The sequence below is a fragment of the Colobus angolensis genome, unplaced genomic scaffold (assembly GCF_000951035.1).
Source record: "Colobus angolensis palliatus isolate OR3802 unplaced genomic scaffold, Cang.pa_1.0 Scaffold8, whole genome shotgun sequence".
Taxonomy (NCBI): domain Eukaryota; kingdom Metazoa; phylum Chordata; class Mammalia; order Primates; family Cercopithecidae; genus Colobus; species Colobus angolensis.
Window position 1 is genome coordinate 19,082,103 of NW_012121820.1, and position 22,318 is coordinate 19,104,420.

Genomic DNA, 22,318 nt, shown 5'->3' on the forward strand with positions numbered 1-22,318 from the left:
CCCCTGTGAGAGCCTAAGCTGCCTCCCCCGCCTCACTTTCCCTCCTGTGTAATGGAGTCACTCCTCCAGCACTGGGAACCACAGCGGCCATCACGAGGGCTCAAGGTCAGAAGTCACCTGCAGGACGCAGAGCTGGGGACATGGAGTTCCTGCCCTCAAGGGGCTTGCACTCCAGGATGGATGAGGATCACCAGCATGTGCTAAACACCTACTGTGAGCAAGGCCCAGGAGTGTGTGCTCAGGAAAGGCCAGTCACACACCACATCACCAGCTACCCTAATGGTAGTGCTGCTAACCCTACTTGACAGACAAGGAAACTGAGGACCAAGAAAGGTAGTGACATGCGCAGGGCCACAAAGCAGAGGCTTGGCAGAGCAGGGGTGGGACCTGCAGCCGCCTGCCTCAAAGCTGGCCCCCTGGCTCTGGGCCCTTCCCCACAGCTGGCCCGGCCCACACCTTGTTCTCAGTGGCTTGCTTCTCCTTCTCAGCTTTGGCCAGTGTCAGCTCCAGGTCATCAATGTCCTTCTTGAGCTCCGTGCACTCGTCCTCCAGCTTGCGCCGGCGGGCGGCCAGGTCAGCGTTCACCTCCTCCTCATCCTCCAGCCGCTCACTCAGCTCCTTCACCTTCCCCTCCAGCTGCACCTTGGACTTGATCAGCAAGTGGCAGCGCTCCTCGGCATCTGCCAGGTTGTCCTGCTCCTGAAGGGCACACGGAGTGGGGCCGGGTCAGGGGAGGGCCAGGTAAAGCAGCAGAGGGACACCAGGTCAGGCCCTGGAGAGGAAACTACTTTTGTTTGTCCATCCAAAGGTTTGAAGCCCATGCTCGGCTGGGCTCGGAGAACTCAGGAATGCCTTGACCTGCTCTTGGGCATGGAGGGGCAAGGGCTCAGGGAGAGGGACACCCCAGAGCATCACGAGGGGAACGTTAGACCTGTGGGGGGCAGCCCAGAGTGAGGCCCAACAAGGGTTCTGAGAGAAAAGCCCTTTGCCCCGCTGTTGGGCTGAGGCCTTCCAAGGGGCAGGGTGAGCAGCAGCAGCCCCTGCGCAGCCACGGACGGGCTCCTGGAGGCACTCCCTGGAAGGGCTCAGGTATCCTTACCCCCCATTTCCTTACCGCCTGGCTGCGTCACAGTCTCCTGCACTAGCAGGTGAGTTTTGTGACCATAGGGCCATCTCTGTCTTCCCACCAACGTTCCTCCTGCACTAGCCTGAGCCTGGCACACAACTGATAAACAATGCCACGTGCCAAGGGCGGGAAAGCTTGCTCCGCGGACCTGGGGACATTCCAGACCCTTGACCCATGCCCTCTGGCTATCACCCTGATACCTGCCACCTGGGTTCCCGTGGCCCTTAACCAGAGAACAGAGCATGGTCTGTTTGGTTTCAGGGACAGCAAGGAGGGGAGAGCTGCGGAGCTAGGGTTCCTCGGCTTTACCGGGAGGCCAAGGTGGCATGAGGGGAGAGTGCCAGGACATGTGGCCAGAGTGGGGAGGCTGGGACATGGAGGCCTCATCTCATGGCACCTCTGGAACAGGGAGACGTAAGGCCTGAGTCCCATGGGTCTGGCTGAAGTATTCCTCAGAGCAGCCAGGGGTACTCAGGGTCACCCAGTCACAAGGGGAACCCCGACTCACGGCCTGCAGCTGCAGGGCCAGGTCATTCTTCTCCTGGGTGACGCTGACGTGCGTCTCCTCCAGTTCCTGGCGCTTGGCCTCAGCCGCAGCCAGCGCCCCTCGCAACCCCCGCAGCTCTGCCCGCAGGGCCGCCAGCTCCTCCTCAGCCTGCGCTGAGCGCAGCAGCGGCTTCATCTTGAAAAAGAGCTTCATCCATGACCAGTTCTTGACGGCATTGAAAGCACGGATGTTCCACTGGATGGTGAACAGCGCATCCCTAGGGAGGGGCAGCCGAGCTGTGAGGCTGGCTCAGTGCTGCCCGCCACAGATGGTGACACTAGGCACACAGTTCACTTGTTTTGCCTTCCTAGCAGCCTCATGGAGTAGCTCCTAATATCTCTGCTTTACAGGTGAGGCTCAGGGGAGGCCCACAGGCCTGCCTCCAGTGAAGAGGCTCATGAGCCGCCATGTCCTGGTGGCCTCTGCAAGCGCCAGAAGACACCACGGCTGTTAAGCCATGGGGCTCTGGGGTCAGTGGCCTGGACTGACATGCCAGCTGGCACTGGCTGTCTGACACAGGCACCCCTCTGCTGAGTGGAGATCATCACAGCGCCTGTGTCTCAGGACCATCAGCGCTTTAACCAGGATAATGCAGAGAAAGTATCTTGCCCAGGGCCCGGCTCTCAAGAGTCTTGGAAAACACTGGGTGCCATCGCTGCCCCTCCGAGTCACACACTGATGGCCTGGAATGGAGAAGCAAGTGCCCTACCCCAGTTTTTGAAGTGGGGAAATGGAGGCTGGGGGACACAGAACAGAACCTTGCTCCAAGCAGCCACAGGGGCTGATCTGACTACAGGACAGCATGTCAGGGCCGGGAAAGCCAGTGGGTCTGGGAGGTGAGGGGCAGGGCCACATCCTGTCCCCAGCCTCCTTCCCATACCCACCTTCCTCCCAGCAGGCGCTGGTACTCAAGGCGCATGAGGCGGCCACGGCTCCGTGCCTGCAGCAGCGTTAGCACCTTGGCCAGGCGCTGGTCACGGAGCTCTTCCAGGATGCCTAGAAGCCCAGCCTTGAAGAACACCTGGGGACAGACAAGGGGACAGCCAGGTTAACCCCCGACCATCTGCATGAACCCTGCCCAGTGTGACCACCACAGCCAGGGCCAGCCTTGATCCCACAGTGCCCTGACCTTGGTGTGGCCAAACTGGTACTGGGCGTGGTCCAAGTCCAGTGAGCCCAGCAGCTTCTCTGTGGCCTTCCTGCTGTCCATGAAGGTGTCGTCCGGGATGGCGCTGGGGTTCAGGATACGGTACCTGGGAAAGCAGGGTAGAGCTGGTAAGGAGAGGGCTGGGTGTGGGGCACAGGCCACTGAGAATGGAGAAGTCAGGGACCAAGGAGGCTGGTGTGGGTAGCAAGGGACTCGTTCCTGGGCCTCTCCAAGGCTGGTGCAGAAGTTCCAGCAGGGCACACGCGGAACAAGGGGGTTGGGGTGTGTCACCACACGGGGACACTAGGGATACTCCACTTAAAATCCTTGGGGGGCTGGCCAGGTGCGGTGGCTCACGCCTGTAATCTCAACACTTTGGGAGGCCGAGGCGGGTGGATTGCTTGAGCCCAGGAGTTCAAGACCAGCGTGGGCAACATGGCGAAACCCCGTTTCTACTAAAAACACAAAGATTATTGGGGCATAGTGGCAGGCGCCTGTAATCCCAGCTACTTAGGAGGCTGAGGCAGAAGAATTGCAGAATTGCTTGAACCTGGGAGGGCAGAGGTTGCAGTGAGCCAAGATCGCGCCACTGCACTCCAGCCTGGGCGACAGAGTGACAGTCTGTCTCAAAAAAAAAAAAAAACACAACCTTGGGATTTTAAATGCGTTCAGTGAGTTTTTAAAGAGGCTTTTTACAGAAGGCATGCACTATTTTTTAAAACTTTTTTAAAGGCAAAAAATATTAGTAGAAGGTGACATGCTGTGCCCTATCACCGAAGAAACATTTGGGAGAGAATTCTAATGCTAAGGAGCCAGGGCTCCCAGCCCACCCCCTTCTAGGCGGATACACGTGCACATGTGCACAGGGCTGTGTGGGTCAGGTGGGCTCCAGCCACGCTATGAAGGCAAAACCAGAAACACAAAAGGCTCCTCACGAGGGGGACTCATTAAACAAAGCATGCAGTCCACCAGACTATGAGATGTTTCGCAGCCATGAAAAACGGACGATGACCACAGGAATATGTCTGTGGATAAGGAATGATCTCCAGGCCAGACTGTTACATGAAAAAACAAGCTTACAGCACCATGCGTGTGTGTGCGTGTACGGTATCTGTATGAACCTCTGTTTACAAAGGATAGTGTGGATGACACCATGACTTCTGGAGGGAGAAGGAACGATGGATGCTTGTTGCCCATCGAGGGAATGGGGAAGAGCCAGCAGCACTGCCCCGGCGCTCACTATGCATCACATGAAGCCCCGTCCACACGATTCTCATTCAACTCCCAAATCTGCATCCTTTCTGCCCACCGCCCTGAGCTCCAGACTGATAATTCAAGTCTCCCCCATGACATTTCTAGGGTGTCTGCTGGAGGCATTTCAAACCTGACATACGCAAAACAGGGCTCAAACCAGTATCCCCTCACCTCTCCCCCAAATCAAAAAACCGTTTTTGTATCTCAGTCAGTCTACCACTGGTAGCTCCCAGGTTGCTCACTGCCAAACCTAGAAATCACTCTTGTCTTTTCTGCATCCAGAAGTCTGTGTCCAGCTCATCAGTGAGGCCTGTTGGCTCCACCTCCAGTATTTGCCCCAAGCCTGTTCACTTCTCCCCAAGTCCCCGGCCAGGTCTGAGCCACCCCCGTCTCTTGCTGGGATGCCTGGCCAGGCCCTCACAGTCCCTGCTTCCCCCTCCAGACAGGGGACCATCTGTCTGTTGGGCTCTGACGAGTGTGTCCTGCCCAGCCCCTCAGGCCTCCACCTGGAGCAGCGGGCGGGGGAAGGGGTCGCCCACCGCTGCCGGAAGTCGGTGTAGAGCAGCCTGTTGGGAAACCCTTGGCGGCAGATCCGGATCCCCTCCAGGACCCCATTGCAGCGCAGCTGGTGTAGCACCAAGAAGGCATCCATGACCCCTGGACATGAGAGGGGAAAAGGTCAGAGGTCAACAGGCACACCCGCAGGCCCCAGAGAAAAAGCAGCAGTGGAGACCCTGCGAGGCGAGGGGGAAGATGTACTGAGCCTCCTGGCCTCTGCCCTGTCACCTTCCCACAACGCCCCCCCGGCCCCAGCCAGGTGAGCCCGGGGTGACTACCTGGGGTTTTGTTCTCGTTAGGAACAATGCAGCGGACGAAGTGGGGCTGTGTGGCCCGCAGGTTGGTCATCAGCTTGTTGAGGTTCTCCTGGTGGCAGGCAAGAGTGAGGGAAAGGCACAAAGGGGGCAGAGAACCAGAATTGGATGCCGCAGTAGTCAGGACCGAGACGGGAGCAGGGCCCTAAGTGCCCTGTACTCTTGCTCTTTCACTCTCATTCTGGTGATAGGAGACCCTTCGCCATCTCCCATCACCACCACCGAAGTCTTCACTCCCCTGCCAAATCCCCATCCCTCCCAGAGTCCAGGGCTCCCACCCCTTCCCCCGCAAACCCTGCCCAGGCAGCGTAGGGACGGGAAGCAGCACAGACTTGCTGTGATGTTCACGTGGAGAGGAGTTAAACATCACTGCAAGTCTTAACAGCCGCCCGCCCAAGACACGGGGGACAGGGCAGGGGGTGAAGGGCAGGGCTGGAGGCTGCCAAGAGTGAGGGTCTACCTGGGGCCCAGATGGGGCCTCACCTTGTGCAGCTGGGACACCGTCTGGAACGATGCTGCCTTCTTACGCTTCTCTTTCACCCCAGACTTGGGGGGCTCGGCTAATAGAGACAAGGGTCCTGGTCACTCCAGGGAATGTCACTCTGTGGACCCCTGTCAGAGCAGAGATCCTGTCCCTCAGTACTCACTGGAGCAGGAGCCCGCATAGTTCTCATAGAGAGTCGCCAGGAGCCTATTCTGTGACTTCTGGAAGATGGGGACCACTGTCTCATTCAGGGGATCCTTGTTTTTCTCCAGCCAGCCCACGATGCTGTAAGGCACCTGGAGAGACCAGACAGGTGCTGAGCCCAGGTGGGGGACTTGGAGCAGGGAGGGAGGAGCCTGGCTGAGGGCTGGGGCTCCAGCAAGCACCTACCACGCCCGCGTAGTGGACCACCTCGAAGTGGGCCTGGTACTTGCGCTTCTTGTCAGGCCGAGGCTGCTGGAAATTGGGTGACTTCCCCGCGTGGTTGTCGTAGAGCTTGGCCCGGAAGCTGGCGTCTGAGGCCTTGGGGAACATGCATTCCTCCTCCAGGATGGACAGGATGCCCAGTGGCTGGGAACAGAGAACGAGCTTGAAAAGCTACCATCAAGCCAGTCCATCCTGGAAGGACTGAACCCCTGTTCCCCAGGCCACCTCCCTTCTGGGAGCCTTCCCAGATCCCCAGCCTCAGCCATCTGCCCGGTCAGACACCAGACCCACTCCAAGAACCCATCTCCTAAGAGAAAAGTCTGTGGCTTGGCTCCAACCCCTCCTGCAAAATCTGCAGCACCAAGTTGTCATCTTCACTTCTAACAGCGGCAAACCCAAGCTGGCATCGCTGTACCCGCGCTCACCCCCGCCACAGCCATGGCTCTCACACACAAACACAGGGTAAGTCCAAAAAAGCCATTAAGGTCACATTTTGGCTTCCTCACTCACTAGCTGTGGGGCCCTCCGACATCACTAAGCCTCAGTCTTCTAACCTGCAGAGTGGGAAGATGCATGTCTTCAGTGCTGATACAATATTTAAAAAGCTGTCAGTCACCTAAATGCCCAGCCGTAGGGGACTGCAGAAATGCATCGCATGAAACTCATCCACTGCATGAACTACTCTTGCCATCAGCAACATTCAAAATACATTTTCAGAGAAAAGGTATGATATGAAATGAAATCTGTGTCTATAAAAGAAAATGGATAGGCCAGGCGCAGTGGCTCATGCCTGTAATCCAAGCACTTTGGGAGGCCGAGGCAGGTGGATCACTTGAGGTCAGGAGTTCGAGACCAGCCTGGCCAAAATGGCGAAACCCTGTCTCTATTAAAAATACAAAAATTAGCTAGGTGTGGTGGCACATGCCTGTAATCCCAGCTACTTGGGAGGTTGAGGCAGGAGAATTGCTTAAACCCTAGAGGTGGAGGTTGCAGTGAGCTGAGATGGTGCCATTGTACTCCAGCCTGGGCAACAGAGTGAGACTCCAGCTCAAAAAAAAAAAAAAAGAAAAAAAAGATAAAGGATTTTGAGGAAATGAACCTAAGTGTCGTGTGACCGACTGTGGTAGGAATGGGGAGAAACGTTTTTTCCCCTGCCAATTTTTCAAATTTTCTTTCTTCCATTCTTTGTACAATGGGTAAATATACATAATGTTCCACAATCACAAAAACAAGGAAACATACCCTGCCCTGCACCCAGGGCTGTTCTAGGGATCCAGTGAAATTGTGGCTGCAAACAGGGCCTTGTGAGCTGCAGAATTCTGAGCACCCAGGAGGAGCTGTTGTCCACAGTACTGGGATGCATGCATTCGCATTGCTCACATGCTCAACTCCAACACACCCATTCGCACACGTGCCCTTTCACACACAAGCACATAAACACGCTGTCACTACTACACTCACATATGTATGCTTACTGCAGCACAATCACGTGCTTCCATGCACACTTGCACAGGCTTCCATGCAAGCCATGGTCATCCATCCCTGCTTGCTCACCACACACACCCTCCCTTCCTCGAAGTGACCTTGCCCCGGCCCCCACCTTCTCGATGAGGTCGATGCAAGGCTGCAGGTCGAGGCCGAAGTCGATGAAGACCCAGTCGATGCCCTCCCGCTTGTACTCCTCCTGCTCCAGCACAAACATGTGCTGGTTGAAGAACTGCTGCAGTTTCTCATTGGTGAAGTTGATGCACAGCTGTTCGAAGCTGTTGAACTACAAGAGGGAGGGGCCTGGCTCAGCACATGGGGAAAGGGAGGCCCAGGAGGGGCATGAGTTCACCCCCAACTTCCAGGCAGAAGGCCAGGGCTTCTGCCCCCACACCGGCCCATGTCCTCTACCTTGGAGAGAACAGAGCCCAAGGTGAGGGTCTGCCCTCACCTCAAAGATCTCAAACCCAGCGATGTCCAGAACCCCGATGAAGAACTGCCGGGGCAGCTTTGTGTCCAGGGTCTGGTTGATCCGAGACACCAGCCACCTGAAGAGCCGGTCATAGGTGGCCTTGGCCAGAGCCCCTACAGCAAACACCACCTGGAGGTGCAGGGAGGCTGGGCTGGGACCTGGCAAGGAGGGGACCCTGCCCGGCTGTCCCCCACGGGCTTAGCCTGCAGGCAGCTTACCTGCTCCACACTCTGGCCCTTGGTTACATACTCATTCCCTACACGCACCCGGGGGTGCAAAAGGCCTTTGAGGAGGTCCCCACTGCTGACCCCCATCAGGTAGGCAGCCTTGTCAGCACCTGGCAGGGCACACGAGTAGGGTAAGGGAGGAGGACACCACCATGGGCACTCAGGGGCTCTACTGCCTCAGGCTGGGGCTAGGAGAGGGAAGTTAAGAGGCGTCAAGTTCAGGGCTAGCAAACAAAGCCTCAGGAGGGTAAGGGTTTGGAGCTGAGGAGGCAGGGCCAGGTAAGGCTGAGGTTAAAGGTTGTGGAGAAGAGTTGGGGTTAACCATCATGGACAGGATGCTTGAGGTCTGGGTCAAGGTGAAGGCCAGGTCAGGGCCCCTCACTCTCAGTGCCATCGGCCTCCGCCTGCTCCTCCCGCTGCTTCTGCTTGAACTTCATGTTGCCAAAGTGCAGGAGGGCACCCACGATCTTATAGCAGGCACACTTCTCATCCACACTGAAGCCCAGGATGTCCATGGCATGCTGGGGTGAGGGGAGAGAGTTCAGAGAGGTCTGGGCTCTTCCAGGGTCCAGCCAGGCACTGCCCCTGGACCATTCATGCAGCTGGGGGCACCGGCAGTGCTCTCCAATCCCACCACAGGCACCCACACAGCTCCCCTCCCACCAGAGCCCGTACATCAGTGGCGATGAGCTCCTCCCCATCATTCATGTTGTCCACCGTGATGACGCCCTGGCTGCAGAAGTGGTAGTCATAGGGGTTCATAGACAGAAGCAGCATGTCTGGGGACATGGGGCAGAGAAAGGCAGGTCAGGTGGTGCTTACCGGCTCTTCTCCCCGCAACACCTACAGCATAGGGGATCCTGGGGCGCAAGCTCAGCAGGAGTCTAGGGCCCTCCCAGAGGACCTCATCTCCCAGTCTGGGGCCTAAGTTTCTCATCATCACCTCTGCCAAGGCTGAGGGCACTGAGAGTGAGGGGCCCTGACCTGGCCTTCACTTTGACCCTGGCTTCTCTTTGTTTCTGGTTCTCTGAGGAATGAACCACAGTCCCCACGTCTCACTTATCTTTTGGCTGTTGCTCATGGCCCACTCTGGCCCAGATCCCATGCTAGATGCTGGGGCACAGGGAGGACCAGACTCTGCCCTCAAGGGGCTTGCCAGGGAGGAGAGCTGGGCCTAGACAGTCATCAGTCTGCCTTGGGTACCGGGTGGGACCTCTCCAGTCTCAGGACAGCAGGTGGGGTTCAGAGCTTAGGTTTCTGGAGGAAGCGATAACACGCTGGCAGGTTGCTAGAGCTAAGACGACTGTGCCCTAGCAGGAAAGTAACCAGAAGTCCCAAGAAAGAAGAGAGGCCACAGACCCCAGGACAGGGAGGGAACGACCACCAGGGCCTGGCCTGATGGGGGCCAGGAAGCGCCAGGCAGCCCTCCGGGTTCTCACTCCCACCCCCTTCATCGTACTGCCCCTCACCCTGCAGCTCTGGCTTCTTCCCTGAGAGGATCTGGTAGTAGACGTGGTAGCTGCGCTCACCGGGCAACTGGAAGATCACCCGCGACTTCTCCAGGAGATCTGGGGAGAAGGGGCGCCGGCCTGCCATCTTCCACCCCTCCCCAGAGTGGATGGACGTCCCAAGTGGGTGATGCGGAGGGAGAGAGGTGGCAGGGAGTGTGGGGGGGGGGCTGCGTCTGCACCCGCCAGAGTGTGCAAGGAGGGCGTCTCTCCTGTGTCTGCGTCATCACATGAGCCGTATTGTCTACCTGTGTGTGTCTCTGGCCAGATGGGTCAGTGTGTGTCCTCGTGTGTGTGGGGTGAGTGTGGTGTCTGCGTGTGCAGGTTTCTATCTGTTGGTGTGTCAGCGTGTGTGCATGTGTGGCCGAGCCTCCGTGTCTGTCTGTGTGTGTCTGTTTAGGGGTCAGGGTGTGAATTACAGCCTATCCCTATCCCTGTCACTGCCTGTCTGTGCTTATCTGTCAGGACCTAGCCATGTAGCCCAACGTGGGGAGTGGCCAATGTGGGGGCCCCTCTGTGTCCCTGGCCCCCTTGAGTGTGGCCTAGGTGCCTGGGGTCTGTGCAGCTGGGTGATACTGGGGCACTTCCCAGCGGGGCACCTGGAAGGATGGGGCACTCTGAGTGTAGCTGTGCAGCTGGGGCAGGAGGGGCGTGGGCCAGGTCTGCCCTCTTGGTGGCCAGAGAGAAGACTGGGGACGGGCTAGGGGTGCAGTCACAGGAGCCTGACTGGCCAAATGAGGATTTGAGTCTCCATCCTCAGGTGACAGGATCTAGAGAAAGCTTTCAAGCAGAAATAGGATATGACCAGCAAAACTACAGCCGTGTAGAGGAGAGGAGGCTGGAGACCAGGCAGAGGCTGGGGTGATGTTCTGGTGATAGGTGAGGTGGCCTGAGCTGGGTAGCAGCCAGGGAGTAGAGAGAAGTGCCTAGAGCAGGCGGGAGCCCAGAAGTCGTGATGACGGAGGCCGAGTTGCGGTGGCTGGGCTCAGGCCCTGCCCGGGGCCTCCTTCCCCTGCACCACCCACAGCGGGCTGACTCACAGCTGTCAATATCCGCAGATGCCAGCTTCCCAGAGGGACCAAAGTGAATGCGGATGAACTTGCCCTGTGGGCAGAGGGGAGCCCTCAGCCAAGGGGCACAGCCAGCGCTGTCCCCACCTGTACCCGACCTGCTGCTGGCGGCCTGCCGCATCCCCGCCGCCCCTCCCACCTCAACCACTCACAAAGCGAGAGGAGTTATCATTCCTCAGGGTCTTGGCGTTGCCAAAGGCCTCCATGGCAGGGTTGGCCTCGATGATTTGATCCTCAAGGGTGCCCTGGGGCGGTGGGGGTGAGGGTCCGTCAGCTCTGATGCCTACCCACCGGGAGGCCAGAGTCCCCCGTGGCCCCTCTGTTGTCCAGAGGAAAGGGGCACCCCCAGGCCTGCCCCCGTTCACTTTGGCCCCATACTCACCCCAGTCTTTGTTGCCAGAAATTGCTGGGGGAAGAAGACAGACATTAGAGGGCGAGGCCTCCGGGGCAGGGTAGGGCGGGATGGGGCGGGGTGTCAGTGGAAGGCAGCGGGCAGCAGGACAGGGGGGTGGACGTTAGTCACCCGAATGCGTGGCCCCCACCCTCCGCCCCTCGGCCTGACCCTCCTCCAGCTGTTAAGAGGCAAAATGCTGGAAAGTGGGAGTGGCACAGCCCCAGCCAGAGTCTCCACCTGCAGCCTCCTCTGCCCCAGCCTGGCCTCTGGCCTCCCTTCATTTTCCAGTCTCCATGCAGTGGCCCTGCTCCAAGCCCCAGGGGCCTCCCGATTAAAATATAGGGTCCTCCAGAGCCCAGTCCACATGCCCCCTCCTCTAGGAAGGCCTCCTGGCTGCTCCAAAGCTGGAATAGACCTCTTCCTGGTCTGAACCTTCCTGCCCTAAACTCCCGCTATGACCTTACACACCTCTCCTTTGTAATGCAATTGGGTGTGTCTTCATTGTATGTCTGTCTGTACACCTACCAGTGCTCACAATGGCCCTGCCAGCTGCCAATTATTAGCCCTAATTTGCAAATGAGGAAACTAAGCTTGGAGCAGGGAGTGGATCTGCTCAAGGCCAGACAGCAAGTCAGGAGCGGCAGGGCAGGTACCCAGCATCCTGCCTCCCAGACACTACAGCTGTCCTGTGTGTCACCCAGAGGGACTAACTGAATTGAGCAGATCCTCCCTCTCCCCATCCTAACCTCATCCTCACCTTCCCTTCCTTTTCCTTTCCTTCTTTTCCCTACCCCGGATGCTGGGAGCCAAGGAAGAAAGGGAGAGAAGGGAAGGAATGGATTCTGGAGGGAACAGATACACTACCAGGGACTTTGTGGTCATTCATTCACCTCCAGGAAGCCCAAGAGTTAACAGAGACATTGGGCAGGGGAGGTGGGACCCCTGCCCAATACACTCCCATCCAGTGCTTTTGTGCAGGGCTCTCTCTGGCCCGTTTGGCCAAATTTGGGGCCAAGGTAAGGGGAGCTGATCAACCTTTTAAGGTCCTGCAGCCATGGCTCCTGCGGGCAGCCTCTCCCACCCTTCCCTTGCCTGACCCTCTCCCCTGGGCTCCACTGTCCCAGCTCCTTTCTGCCCAGGTGCTCCTCTGCCCTTCCAGCTGTGTCCCTGCCAGCTCTGATCTCTCCCTGACATCTCTTCCTGTCACTCGACCAACCCAACTTTCTGTTACATCCCCAGAGACCTTTTTCAGGGTTTGGAAGACAGGGCAGGAAAGGGAAGGAGGAAAAAGGACCAAAAAGTCAACAGCAAAAACAAAACAAAACAAAACTGAAATGAAAATCAAAAATCAAGACAATCAAACGGGTAAAAAGGAAAACGCAAAAAAAAAAAAGATAGAAAGAAAAGAAAGAAAAAAAGAAAGAAAGAAAGAAAATAGGGGAAAAAAAGAAAAAAGAAAAATACCCAGAATAAAGCAAGGCTCAACAGGACCAGGAGCAGGGACTGGGCGGGGAGGGAGGCCTCAGGCTTCTGGAAAGAAAAGGCCGCCTATCTGGGGGTAGCCACAGAGCTCTGAACAACTGGCCCCAAGGCTAGGCCTTAAAAACAAAAACCAAAAAACTGGGCCCTATTGTTTCAGAAATTTCCAAAAACTGTACAGAAATCACAAGGCACAAAATTGCCCTGCCAACCCCGGCTGTTGGGAACGCCCAGTGCCCTCCATGCCAGCCAACCTCTGTGTCTAACGTGTCAGTGGTAGGTAACTGTCAGGGAAACCAAGACAGCCCACCTAGTAAACTCTCAATATACGAAGGTCACAATGGAAGATAAAATTACACAAATTTAGAAACGGCAATGTGGTCCCACCCCTCCGTGTTATCAATGGAAATGCAAAGGCAGGCGTGTCAGGTGGCCACAGCCTTTCTGGTCAAGCCTTGCTCAGGCCAGAGTCCCCCACCAGGGTGGGAGGCTCAGGCAGGGCTCAGGGTTCTGGGGAGCAAAGTTTTTAAAAAGGAAAAAAAAAAAAAAAAAAAAACAAGGAGAGGAAGAAAGAAGAAAAAGAGCGAGAAGCAACAGGGATCATGCCCGAGTGGGCAAGTCTTACGGCCTTCTTGCCTGGCCCGTCTCCCAGGGCAGCGACGATGGCAAAGTACTGAATGACCCGCTTGGTGTTAACCGTCTTACCGGCCCCCGACTCTCCGCTTGGACGACACAAACATAAGTCACCAATGCCCATCTTGCCTAATTCTCCCCCACCCCCAATGCCTCATCCCTCAAGCAGAGGCTCCCACATCTCCTTCCCCCCAACCTGAAACCCCCAAGGATGGATCAACCCTCAGAGGTGTACAAAGCAAGCCAGTGTAGACCATCCCTGTGAGATGACAATACACGATTATGCCACTGTCCACTAAGCACTAACTCAGTGCCAGGCACTTTACTCCATCAGCTCAGTTTCGGCTCAGAAAACCCTGGAAAGCAGGCTCCATTATCACCCCCATTTTAGGAACAAGGAACTGGGTATCAGGAGTTCTGTGGCTGTCCCTACTGTGTGCCAGGCACATACATCAACTCACTGAGTCATAACTCTGTGGTAGGTACGGTTTTTTATTTAACTTTTCAATTTTTTTTTTAAAAGATGGGGTCTCGCTACGTTGCCCAGCTGGTCTCAAACCCCTGGCCTCAGGCAATCCTCCCGCCTTAGCCTCCCCAAGTGCTAGGATTACAGGTGTGAGCTACTGCACTCAGCCAAGCCCGTCTGGGTTAAAGGCACTTGCTTTCTTTTTTTCTTCTTTTTTTTTTTGAGATGGAGCCCAGGCTGGAGTGCAGTGGCACGATCTTGGCTCACTGCAACCTCCACCTCCTGGGTTCAAGCAATTCTCCTGCCTCAGCCTCCTGAGTAGCTGGGATTACAGGCGCCTGCCACCATGCCTGGCTAATTTTTTGTATTTTTAGTAGAGATGGGGTTTCACCATGTTGGCTAGGCTGTTCTCGAACTCCTGACCTCAAGTGATCCACCCACCTCAGCCTCCCAAAGTGCAGAAATTACAGGCTTGAGCCACTGTGCCCAGCCAAGGCCCTTGCTCTTAACTGCATGCGTGCATGCACACTCCCACTAAACATTGTCCATACTGGCCTGACTGGTCAAGAACCTGGCATGTAAGAATTCTACCGTTTTCCCACAGAGGCAACAGAAGGATCAGAGGTAAGATTCAGACATAAGTAGATGGTGAAAAGGAAGACGGGCAGAGGAATTTTCCTGCTGCCCCTCAGCCAGAATTAGAACCCCAGAAGATCGAGGTGGGAGACTCCAGGCCCCAGGGAGAGGAGGTATGGGGCTGGTGGTCACTCCATTTGTGGGTGTACCCTCCCTATCCACTATCAAGAACACATCTGTTCAGAATGGCGGCAGGGAATGTGCTCAGGCCTAATTTAGCTTCAGCTGGGACACTAGCTCCAGGTGGTAAAAGCCCTGCCCTAAGCACTTTGGATTCAACCCTGGGAAATGACTGTGGTACTGCCCTCTTTCTGCCAGATGGCCAGCATTTCCCACCCCACCCCCAGAGCCCCACACTCACGTGATCAGCATGGACTGGTTGTCGCGGTCTGGAGGAAAGGGAAGGGGATAGAGAAGTCGGCCAAGGTGCTGGGCCAGCCACAGGTCAAACACCTTGGGTATCCATAGCCCTGGGGCAGACCCCACCACCCAGAGCCAGGAATGGGAAGGAGTAGGTGGGGCTGTCCCTAGTGGAGGTCAGCTCCCATGCGGAGGGACAGAACAGCTGGGCGACCATGTCCAGCAGCGTCAAAAGGGGGGCAGTGCCAGTGGGGGAAGAGGGTCCTTTACAGAGGCCTCCGGGGACCCAGGTCAGGGTCTGGGGTTGGAGGGAGTCCAGGCGGCCCTTACTGCGCAGCATGTCATTGTAGGCGTTGTCTGCCACCGCATATATATGGGGCGGTGCCTCCGAGCGGCGCTTTCCTTTGTAAGCGGCCACCACGGAGGCCGTGTAGACTGGGAGCCATTTGTAGGGGTTGATGGTGACACAGAAGAGGCCGGAGTAGGTCTGAGGAGAGAGTATAGGTAGTGTTTTTGTTGTTGTTAGTTGTTTTTGAGATGGAGTCTTGCTCTGTCTCCCAGGCTGGAGTGCAATGGCATGATCTCGGCTCACTGCAACCTCCACCTCCCGGGTTCAAGTGGTTCTCCTGCCTCAGCCTCCCAGGGTAGCTAGGACTACAAGCGCACACCACCACGCCTGGCTAATTTTTGTATTTTTAGTAGAGATGGGGTTTCACCATGTTGGCCTGGTTGGTGTCGAACTCCTGACCTCAGGTGATCCGCCTGCCTCAACCTCCCAAAGTGCTGGGATTACAGGCATTGGCCACCACGTCTGGCCTACTGGTAGGGTTTTGGGAGGGACAACCTAAGTTCCCATCCCCAGGCCCCAGTCTTCAGAAGACCATGACCCCTGCGATATTCCTCAAGGAGCCACTTGACTTGCCACACCACACCCTCTGTGGCTGTCCTGGCCTCGCCCCTGACTCGTGCTCACAGCCCTGCCCTAGCCCATGCGCACGGCCTCCATAGTCAGCAGCTGAGTTCTAGACACTCCCGCCGCCAGTCCGCCGGAGCAGCAGGGGAACAGCTGCTTCCCTAAGGTTCCAAGGCCCAACCTCCAGCCCCGCCCCCAATGCTCACAGCCCCGCCTCATCGCTCACAGCCCTACCCCACCGCTATGGACCCGCGCTATCACTCACAGCCCCGCCCCACCGCTATGGACCCGCCCCATCACTCACAGTCCTACCCCATCGCTATGGACCCGCCCCACACACAACCCCTGCCCCGCACACAACCCCCGCCCCGCCCATGGCCTGGGCCTGGGGCTCACATAGATCATCCAGCGGGCATAGCGCTGGCGCAGGTTGTGCAGCACAGAGGCCTCGTTCAGGTGCGTCATCATGGCCATGTCCTCCAATAAGTCGAAGCGGGGCGGGTTCATGGGCTGCAGCTCGGCCTCACGCACAGTCAGCACCTACCAGGCAGACCGTGTCAGAGGTAAGGGGACCGGAAGGAACGGACTGACCTCACCTGTCACCCCCACCCACATACCCAGAGTGCAGATCCTGCTGGCCAGGAGGCCTAGGGACAGAGAGGCTAATCTCAGGAAAGGGGGAACGGAACCTTCTGGTCTTTGGTCTCCACGGTGACTCTGCCCCCAGTAGCCTCCGACTTGACCTCGGCCTCCACGTAGGCGTCCTGTTCATCAGGCACCCAGACTCGCTTCTTCCCTGGGTTGCAGAGAGAGCACTGGACTCGGAGAGGGGCTGAGGCACCCCCAGGGTTCTAGCTGGAGTTCCCAAGCCATGGTATCCATAGACCTGTGACCTTCCCCAAAGCCCTTCTGCCAGGACACAGGAGTTCCAGTGAAGAACCCTCCAAACCCAGGCTCAGGAAGGGCAGAGCTGGGAGGGTCCCTAGAGATCCCCTTATTAGAGGATGAGTCTGGGTTACAATGCTTGGGTTCCAATCCCTGCTTCCACCATGTTTGCCCTCTGACTTCAGGAAAATCCATGATTTTCTCTGGGCCAGTTCCCTCATATGGAAAATGTTATGGGGATCTCCTTAGGTCTCTCAATATCAGGCATATAACTCTTGGGGAGGCGTCCTGCCTTCCCTATTTCACTGAAGATTCAAATCCAGGCCTCCTAACTCTGTAACCTGTGCTCTCTGTCTGGCCAGCTGTCCCCAGAACTTTGAGGACCCCAGATTTCATGGAACGCAAACCAGAGTTTATGTTCCCTGCTCTGCCAAGTGCGTAGGTCAGGACCATCTGGGACCATCTACATAACCTACAGACCCCAGTACAAAATGACGATGTGGGTCCCCTTGTTGAAAACTATTAAAACTTTCAAGATGGCAACGGCAGAGTGTTGAATCAAGCACAAGGTCCCTCTGAGCCTGGTGCCCTGGCGCTGGTCCCCATCTCCCTAGGTTGTTGAGATGATGCATGGAAAGTCATCTGCTCTGGACCTGACACACAATAAGCACTCGGTACACACTGCCTATTGTTAGTATTGTCCTATGAGCAAACCAGGTCATAAATAGTACAGCCTTTATTCCTGTCCCTAATAAAGGGTGGCTTTGGCTCTGCAGAAAGCACTAAAAATAACCCCAGCACAAGTTTTGTGGACATGTGGAGGCAGCCTGCACACATGCCGATCAGTCTCATCTCAGAGGCTCGGGCTCCAGCCCGAGTCTTCATAAACTGCAGCTCCGGAAGGTAGGTGCTATTATCCCATTTCACAGGGGAACAAACCAAGGCTTGCTCACAGACACACAGTGATATACACAGTGTCCATGGGGTTTTAATTTCCAGGCCCCAGACTCTGCGGGAAAGGTCCAGGGCTCCAGCTGTCAGGCCCCAATGCGCCTTCAGCCCTGAGCTGGTGCCACCCCTCCCAATTCCTGGTCTGAGTCCATAAAAGCATCTCTGTGGCTGTGTCCCCTGCCCCTCTGCCTCCACTTACCATCCCATGGGATAGCATGCACCTTCGTCATCTCCTGGTAGCCCTGGCGGAGGTAGCGAGCAGACTCCCCAAGTTCACTCACATCCATCACGGCAGTGGCACTGGGGTGAAGGAGGAGGAGCTGAAACCTTGCAGGTTCAAGGCAGCCCAAGGCAGCAGGCACTGGAAGATGGCAGTGACGAGGGAGCTGAACCCACAAGACCAGATACAAGGAGACTCCCTCTGGCTCCCAATCCAGCCTCCTTGGGTGAGTGCCCAGCATACATGCACACCCTCAAACACCAGGGCTTCCTCCACTCCAGATTCAGAAGACTCACAGCCACCCATGGACACCCTCACCCACCCACCCACCTACCCTCCTGCCCTCCCTTCGGCTCCAACCCCAGTCCTGATCACCCACCTCAGCACCACGGTGAGGGCAGGAAGCTCTGCTACCCCTTTTATTGCCACTGTCAAGGTCAGAGGAGGAGAGCTATGTCAGCAATCTCCACGTGTCACAGCCCCCCCAGCCTGGCCACAGGACACAAAAGGCAAATTCCCTTTTATCTCTACCACACGGCCCCTGGGCTATTTTTACCTCCCATTGTCAGGGGATCACAAAGGCAGAGAGAGACACTCCACTGAGAGACAGGGAGGCTGGGTGCAGACTGACAGGGACAGGGACAAGGAGACTGACGGGCTCATGGGGAGAAACCAAGTCACAGAGAGTCTGACACGCCCAGAAAAATACTCCCACCTCCAGATACAGAGAGCAAGGACACTCAGAGAGGAAACCACAGAATGCCCACTGAGGTTGGACCATCTAGTCAACCCTCTTGATACATCCAGGGAAACTGAGGCCCAGAGAAAGGAAAGCATTGGCCAAGTCTCACAGATGAGCAATGGCCAAGAACAGATTAAAAAGAGAAGGAGAGAGAAGGAGACCACTCCCTCTCTCCCTTCCCTTCTCCCTCTCTTTCCTTCTCTTTTTGATCTGGTCTCCTGGAACTTACAGAATCAAGGAATTGTTTGGCTGAAGTGGAAGAATCAAGGAAATGTAACCTAGTTAGGAGCCCCTTCAGATTCCCACATTCAAGGTTCACAGGAAGCCACCTTCCCGTGGCTCACTCTCCAGGGGTTCAGGGCGCTGGCAATCCATCTGCCTCATACAGTCTTTGGAATGTTTCAGGGCACCTCCAGGCTCTCCTGTCCATCACCCCATTCAGGGCTCCGTGACGCCACAGGGTTTTAGAATCGAGAATGAAAGGATCTGAGAACCTTAGATGCCAGACACATGGAACAATGGAGTTCCAGAGCCAGGGTTCCAGCCAGAGGCCAGACCAGGCTCACACGGGAAGTCCTCTGACCAATCTGCTCCCATTCTAAATGCACAGGTATGCCAGATGAAATATAAAGAAATAATTTCCAAGCTACATTTTCAATCATATACATTCAAAACAGGCAAAACTTGCCTATGGTGACAGAAGTGGCACAGTGGTCCTCTGAGGGAGGGTAATGGCTGGAGGCACCAGAGAGCCTCTGGGAGACAGGAAATGCTCTATACGCCGAGCAGAACCATGGGACACAGGTGTGTGCACTTTGCAAAACAAATCAAGCTGTACATCTAAGATGTATGCACTTTACTGTGTGCATATTACAGGAACACATTTAAAACTTACAGTGCCCGTTGGGCGTGTGGTTCACATCTGTAATCCCAGCACTTTGGGAGGCCGAGGCGGGTGGATCACGAGGTCAAGGATCAAGACCATCCTGGCTAACACAGTGAAACCCCATCTCTAGTAAAAATACAAAAAAATTAGGCGGGCAAGGTGGCGGGCACCTGTAGTCCCAGCTACTTGGGAGGCTGAGGCAGGAGAATGGTGTGAACTCGAGAGGCGGAGCTTGCAGTGAGTGGCAATCACACCACTGCACTCCAGCCTGGGCGACAGTGCAAGACTCCATCTCAAAAAAAAAAAAGAAAAATTACAGTGCCAAACCTGGCAACATTTATCAAAATTACAACTGCCCAGACCCTATTAGGAATTAGTCCTACAGCATGTCCCCATTAGGAAATGATGCGGGTCCCCTCTGGGTAGACATTTCGATTGTTTTCAGTCTTTCGCCATTACAGTCAAGGCTGCAGTGAACGATCTTATAAAGTTTGATGAATTTTCTCAAAGTAAACATACCCTGGGCCAGGTCCAGTACCTCACGTCTGTAATTCCAACTCTTTGGGAGGCCCAAGCGGACAGATCACTTAAGCTCAGGAGTTCAAGACCAGCCTGGACAACACATCAAAACCCCATCTCTACAACAAACAAACAAACAAAAATTAGCCAGGCATGGTGACGTGCACCTGTAGTCTCAGCTACTCAGGTGACTGAGGTGGGAGGATCGCCTGAACCCAGGAGGTAGAGGTTACAGTGCGCCGAGATCACACCACTGCACTCCAGCTGGGCAACAGACCAGTCTCAAAAGCAACAACAAAACAAAACAGTACCCTGTTCAAAAACAGAAATTATGAAAAATTATCCCCCTTGGACCACCCCTCACTAAGGGTAATGCAATACTGACTTCTTTTTTATTTTTATTTTTTAATACCCACTCTTGCTTGATCCACAATATAATACTGACTTCTAACTTCACAGATTAGTGTTGTCTATCTTCAAAATTTGTTTGAATGGAATCCTACATTATGTATTCCTTTCTTCTTTCTCTCCACACTGTCTCTGTAAGAACCTCACTGTTTCAATTCTCTGTGTAGAGCTTAGGTTGTACCTTGCCTACCTCCTGCCACTAGAAAAGACCTGCACAAGGACAGGAGCTTGGTCTGTGTCCCCAGCACCTTGCCAAGTGCCTGCACATCATAGAAAGTCAATAAATACCTAGTGAGTAAGTGAATGAACCAAACCTGATAGATTATAGGATTTTAATCTCTATATGGCGTCAGAGGCTAGAGAGCTGGGCTAGGGCAATTTATAGAAAGCCCAGAAAGTGGGAAAAATTCTTTTCATTGTTCAAGGATACTCAAAAGGCAGGACTTCTTGCCCAGGGACCAACAGAATTAGCCTGGAGAATCAGAACCTCTAGTAAGTCTAACTTACACCTATCATGTGGGTCTGAATCCTAGAATTACCTACTCAGTGTATGAACCTGGGGCTGAGAAACCAAGCCCCAAAATGGGTCTAGATCTTCCCTGTAGATTCCCTTCCACTACCCAGGGTACATCTTCCTGCTGAGATAAGCTCACACACAAACATGACAACGCAAAGAGAAAACCCAATGCTCTGAGTGATTTGCAACAAATACTATAACCCGCAAGGGCTTAAGGTACTGACTTTCAATACCTGAAGAGCTTGTAATCCCAGCACTTTGGGAGGCTGAGGCAAGTGGATCATTTGAGGTCATGAGTTTGAGACCAGCCTGGCCAACATGATGAAACCCTGTTTCTACTAAAAATAAAAAAGTTAGCCGGGCATGGTGGCATGCGCCTGTAATCCCACCTACTTGGGGAGGCTGAGGCAGGAGGATCACTTGAACCTGGGAGCTGGAAGTGGCAGTGAGCTGAAATTGTGCCACTGCATTCCAGTATGGGCGACAGAGCAAGACCCCATCTCAAAAAACAAAAAATAAAAAAATCTTGAAGAGCTGTCCCAGAGCAGAGGGAGCTGATGTGACTTGTGTAGCCTCAAAAGTAGACCCATGGGCAGTGACAGGAAGCAGGATGTGGATACACACAAAGGGGGACTTTTCACCCTCTGAGCCCGTCAGCAGAGGGAGAAGCTGTCTTGCAGGAAAGTGAGCCTGCCAGCACCAAGGAAGACTCAGGCAGAGGTTGACCAGGGCTGAGGCCTCTGAACTGGATGACCTTTGAAGTTCCTTCTTTCAGGAGTCTGAGACTCCAGGAGTTTAGATCCCAGCCCAAAATGTATCTGCCACCAATGTAGCCCAATGCCTGAAATTTCTTCTTTGGGTAAAGACATTGAAGGACTCCGTGAATAATGGTTCTACAGCTGGGAGGGACACATGAATTCAATTCAACATGCATCTGACAGCTTCTGACCCACATATCCAGGATTGGAACAAAAGACACACATTGTCTAGGAAAGGAACGATATTCAAGAAAGACATCAACATAGAGGAGTCTGAAGGAGAAAAGCTAGTTTGAAGGCTGGGTGCTGTGGCTCCTGCCCGTAATCCCTGCACTTTTGGAGGCCAAGGTGGGAGAATCACTTGAGGCCAGGAGTTTGAGACCAGCTGGGCCATCAGGGCATAAAGGAGAGTGTGGCAGGACTGAGCAGTTGGGACTGGACTGTGAAGGGCTTCAAAGGCTAGATTCAGATCTGGAGCTTTATCTTGCAGGAGTTGGGGCGCCATCAAAGGCATTTTTATTTATTTTTTGCATCAAAGAGCTCTGAGCAAGAGAATTTGACTGTGTTCAGATTTATGTGTTCATAAGCTCCCTGTGACATCTCCACAAAAACTATTTTTAAAATTAACCAGGCATGGTGGCTCACACCTATGATAATCCTGGTAACTTGGAAGGCTTGAGGCAGGAGGATCACTTGAGCCAAGGAGTTCAAGACCAGCCTAGGCTGATGTAGGAAGACCCTGTCTCTACAAAAAATTAAAAAATTGGCTGGGCATGATGGTACACACCTACAATCTCAGCTACTCAGGAGGCTGAGAGGCGAAAGTATTGCTTGATCCCAGGAGTTCAAGACTGCAGTGAGCTGAGATCATGCCACTGCACTCCAGCCTGGGTAACAGGAACAAGACCCTGTCTCTCTTTTTTTTTTTTTTTT

The 22,318-nt window shown here is 54.9% G+C and overlaps 1 protein-coding gene and 1 long non-coding RNA gene across 2 annotated transcripts in view; one reads left to right on the top strand and one right to left on the bottom strand.

Moving 5' to 3' along the window:
* The window catches only part of MYH7B (myosin, heavy chain 7B, cardiac muscle, beta), a 47,181-nt gene that overhangs the window by 6,439 nt on the left and 18,424 nt on the right, over positions 1-22,318 (bottom strand). The window contains exons 3-28 of the mRNA XM_011929173.1: positions 19,722-19,821; positions 17,935-17,983; positions 17,535-17,696; positions 16,189-16,295; positions 15,896-16,039; positions 14,917-15,073; positions 14,588-14,615; positions 13,117-13,213; positions 11,001-11,024; positions 10,771-10,863; positions 10,589-10,652; positions 9,510-9,608; positions 8,716-8,819; positions 8,423-8,561; positions 8,032-8,150; positions 7,793-7,942; positions 7,457-7,627; positions 5,821-6,000; positions 5,594-5,726; positions 5,430-5,506; positions 4,911-4,998; positions 4,614-4,731; positions 2,803-2,926; positions 2,558-2,694; positions 1,635-1,890; positions 457-699 (exon numbers count right to left, since the gene is read on the bottom strand). Coding sequence (XP_011784563.1) covers positions 457-699; positions 1,635-1,890; positions 2,558-2,694; positions 2,803-2,926; positions 4,614-4,731; positions 4,911-4,998; positions 5,430-5,506; positions 5,594-5,726; positions 5,821-6,000; positions 7,457-7,627; positions 7,793-7,942; positions 8,032-8,150; positions 8,423-8,561; positions 8,716-8,819; positions 9,510-9,608; positions 10,589-10,652; positions 10,771-10,863; positions 11,001-11,024; positions 13,117-13,213; positions 14,588-14,615; positions 14,917-15,073; positions 15,896-16,039; positions 16,189-16,295; positions 17,535-17,622 — 2,940 coding nt within the window. The 5' untranslated portion in view covers positions 17,623-17,696; positions 17,935-17,983; positions 19,722-19,821. The remainder of the gene's footprint in view (positions 1-456; positions 700-1,634; positions 1,891-2,557; positions 2,695-2,802; positions 2,927-4,613; positions 4,732-4,910; positions 4,999-5,429; positions 5,507-5,593; positions 5,727-5,820; positions 6,001-7,456; positions 7,628-7,792; positions 7,943-8,031; positions 8,151-8,422; positions 8,562-8,715; positions 8,820-9,509; positions 9,609-10,588; positions 10,653-10,770; positions 10,864-11,000; positions 11,025-13,116; positions 13,214-14,587; positions 14,616-14,916; positions 15,074-15,895; positions 16,040-16,188; positions 16,296-17,534; positions 17,697-17,934; positions 17,984-19,721; positions 19,822-22,318) is intronic.
* LOC105502559 lies at positions 4,739-6,742 on the top strand. The gene is made up of 2 exons (XR_001000361.1): positions 4,739-6,318; positions 6,417-6,742. It is a non-coding gene; the product is annotated as an uncharacterized LOC105502559 (long non-coding RNA).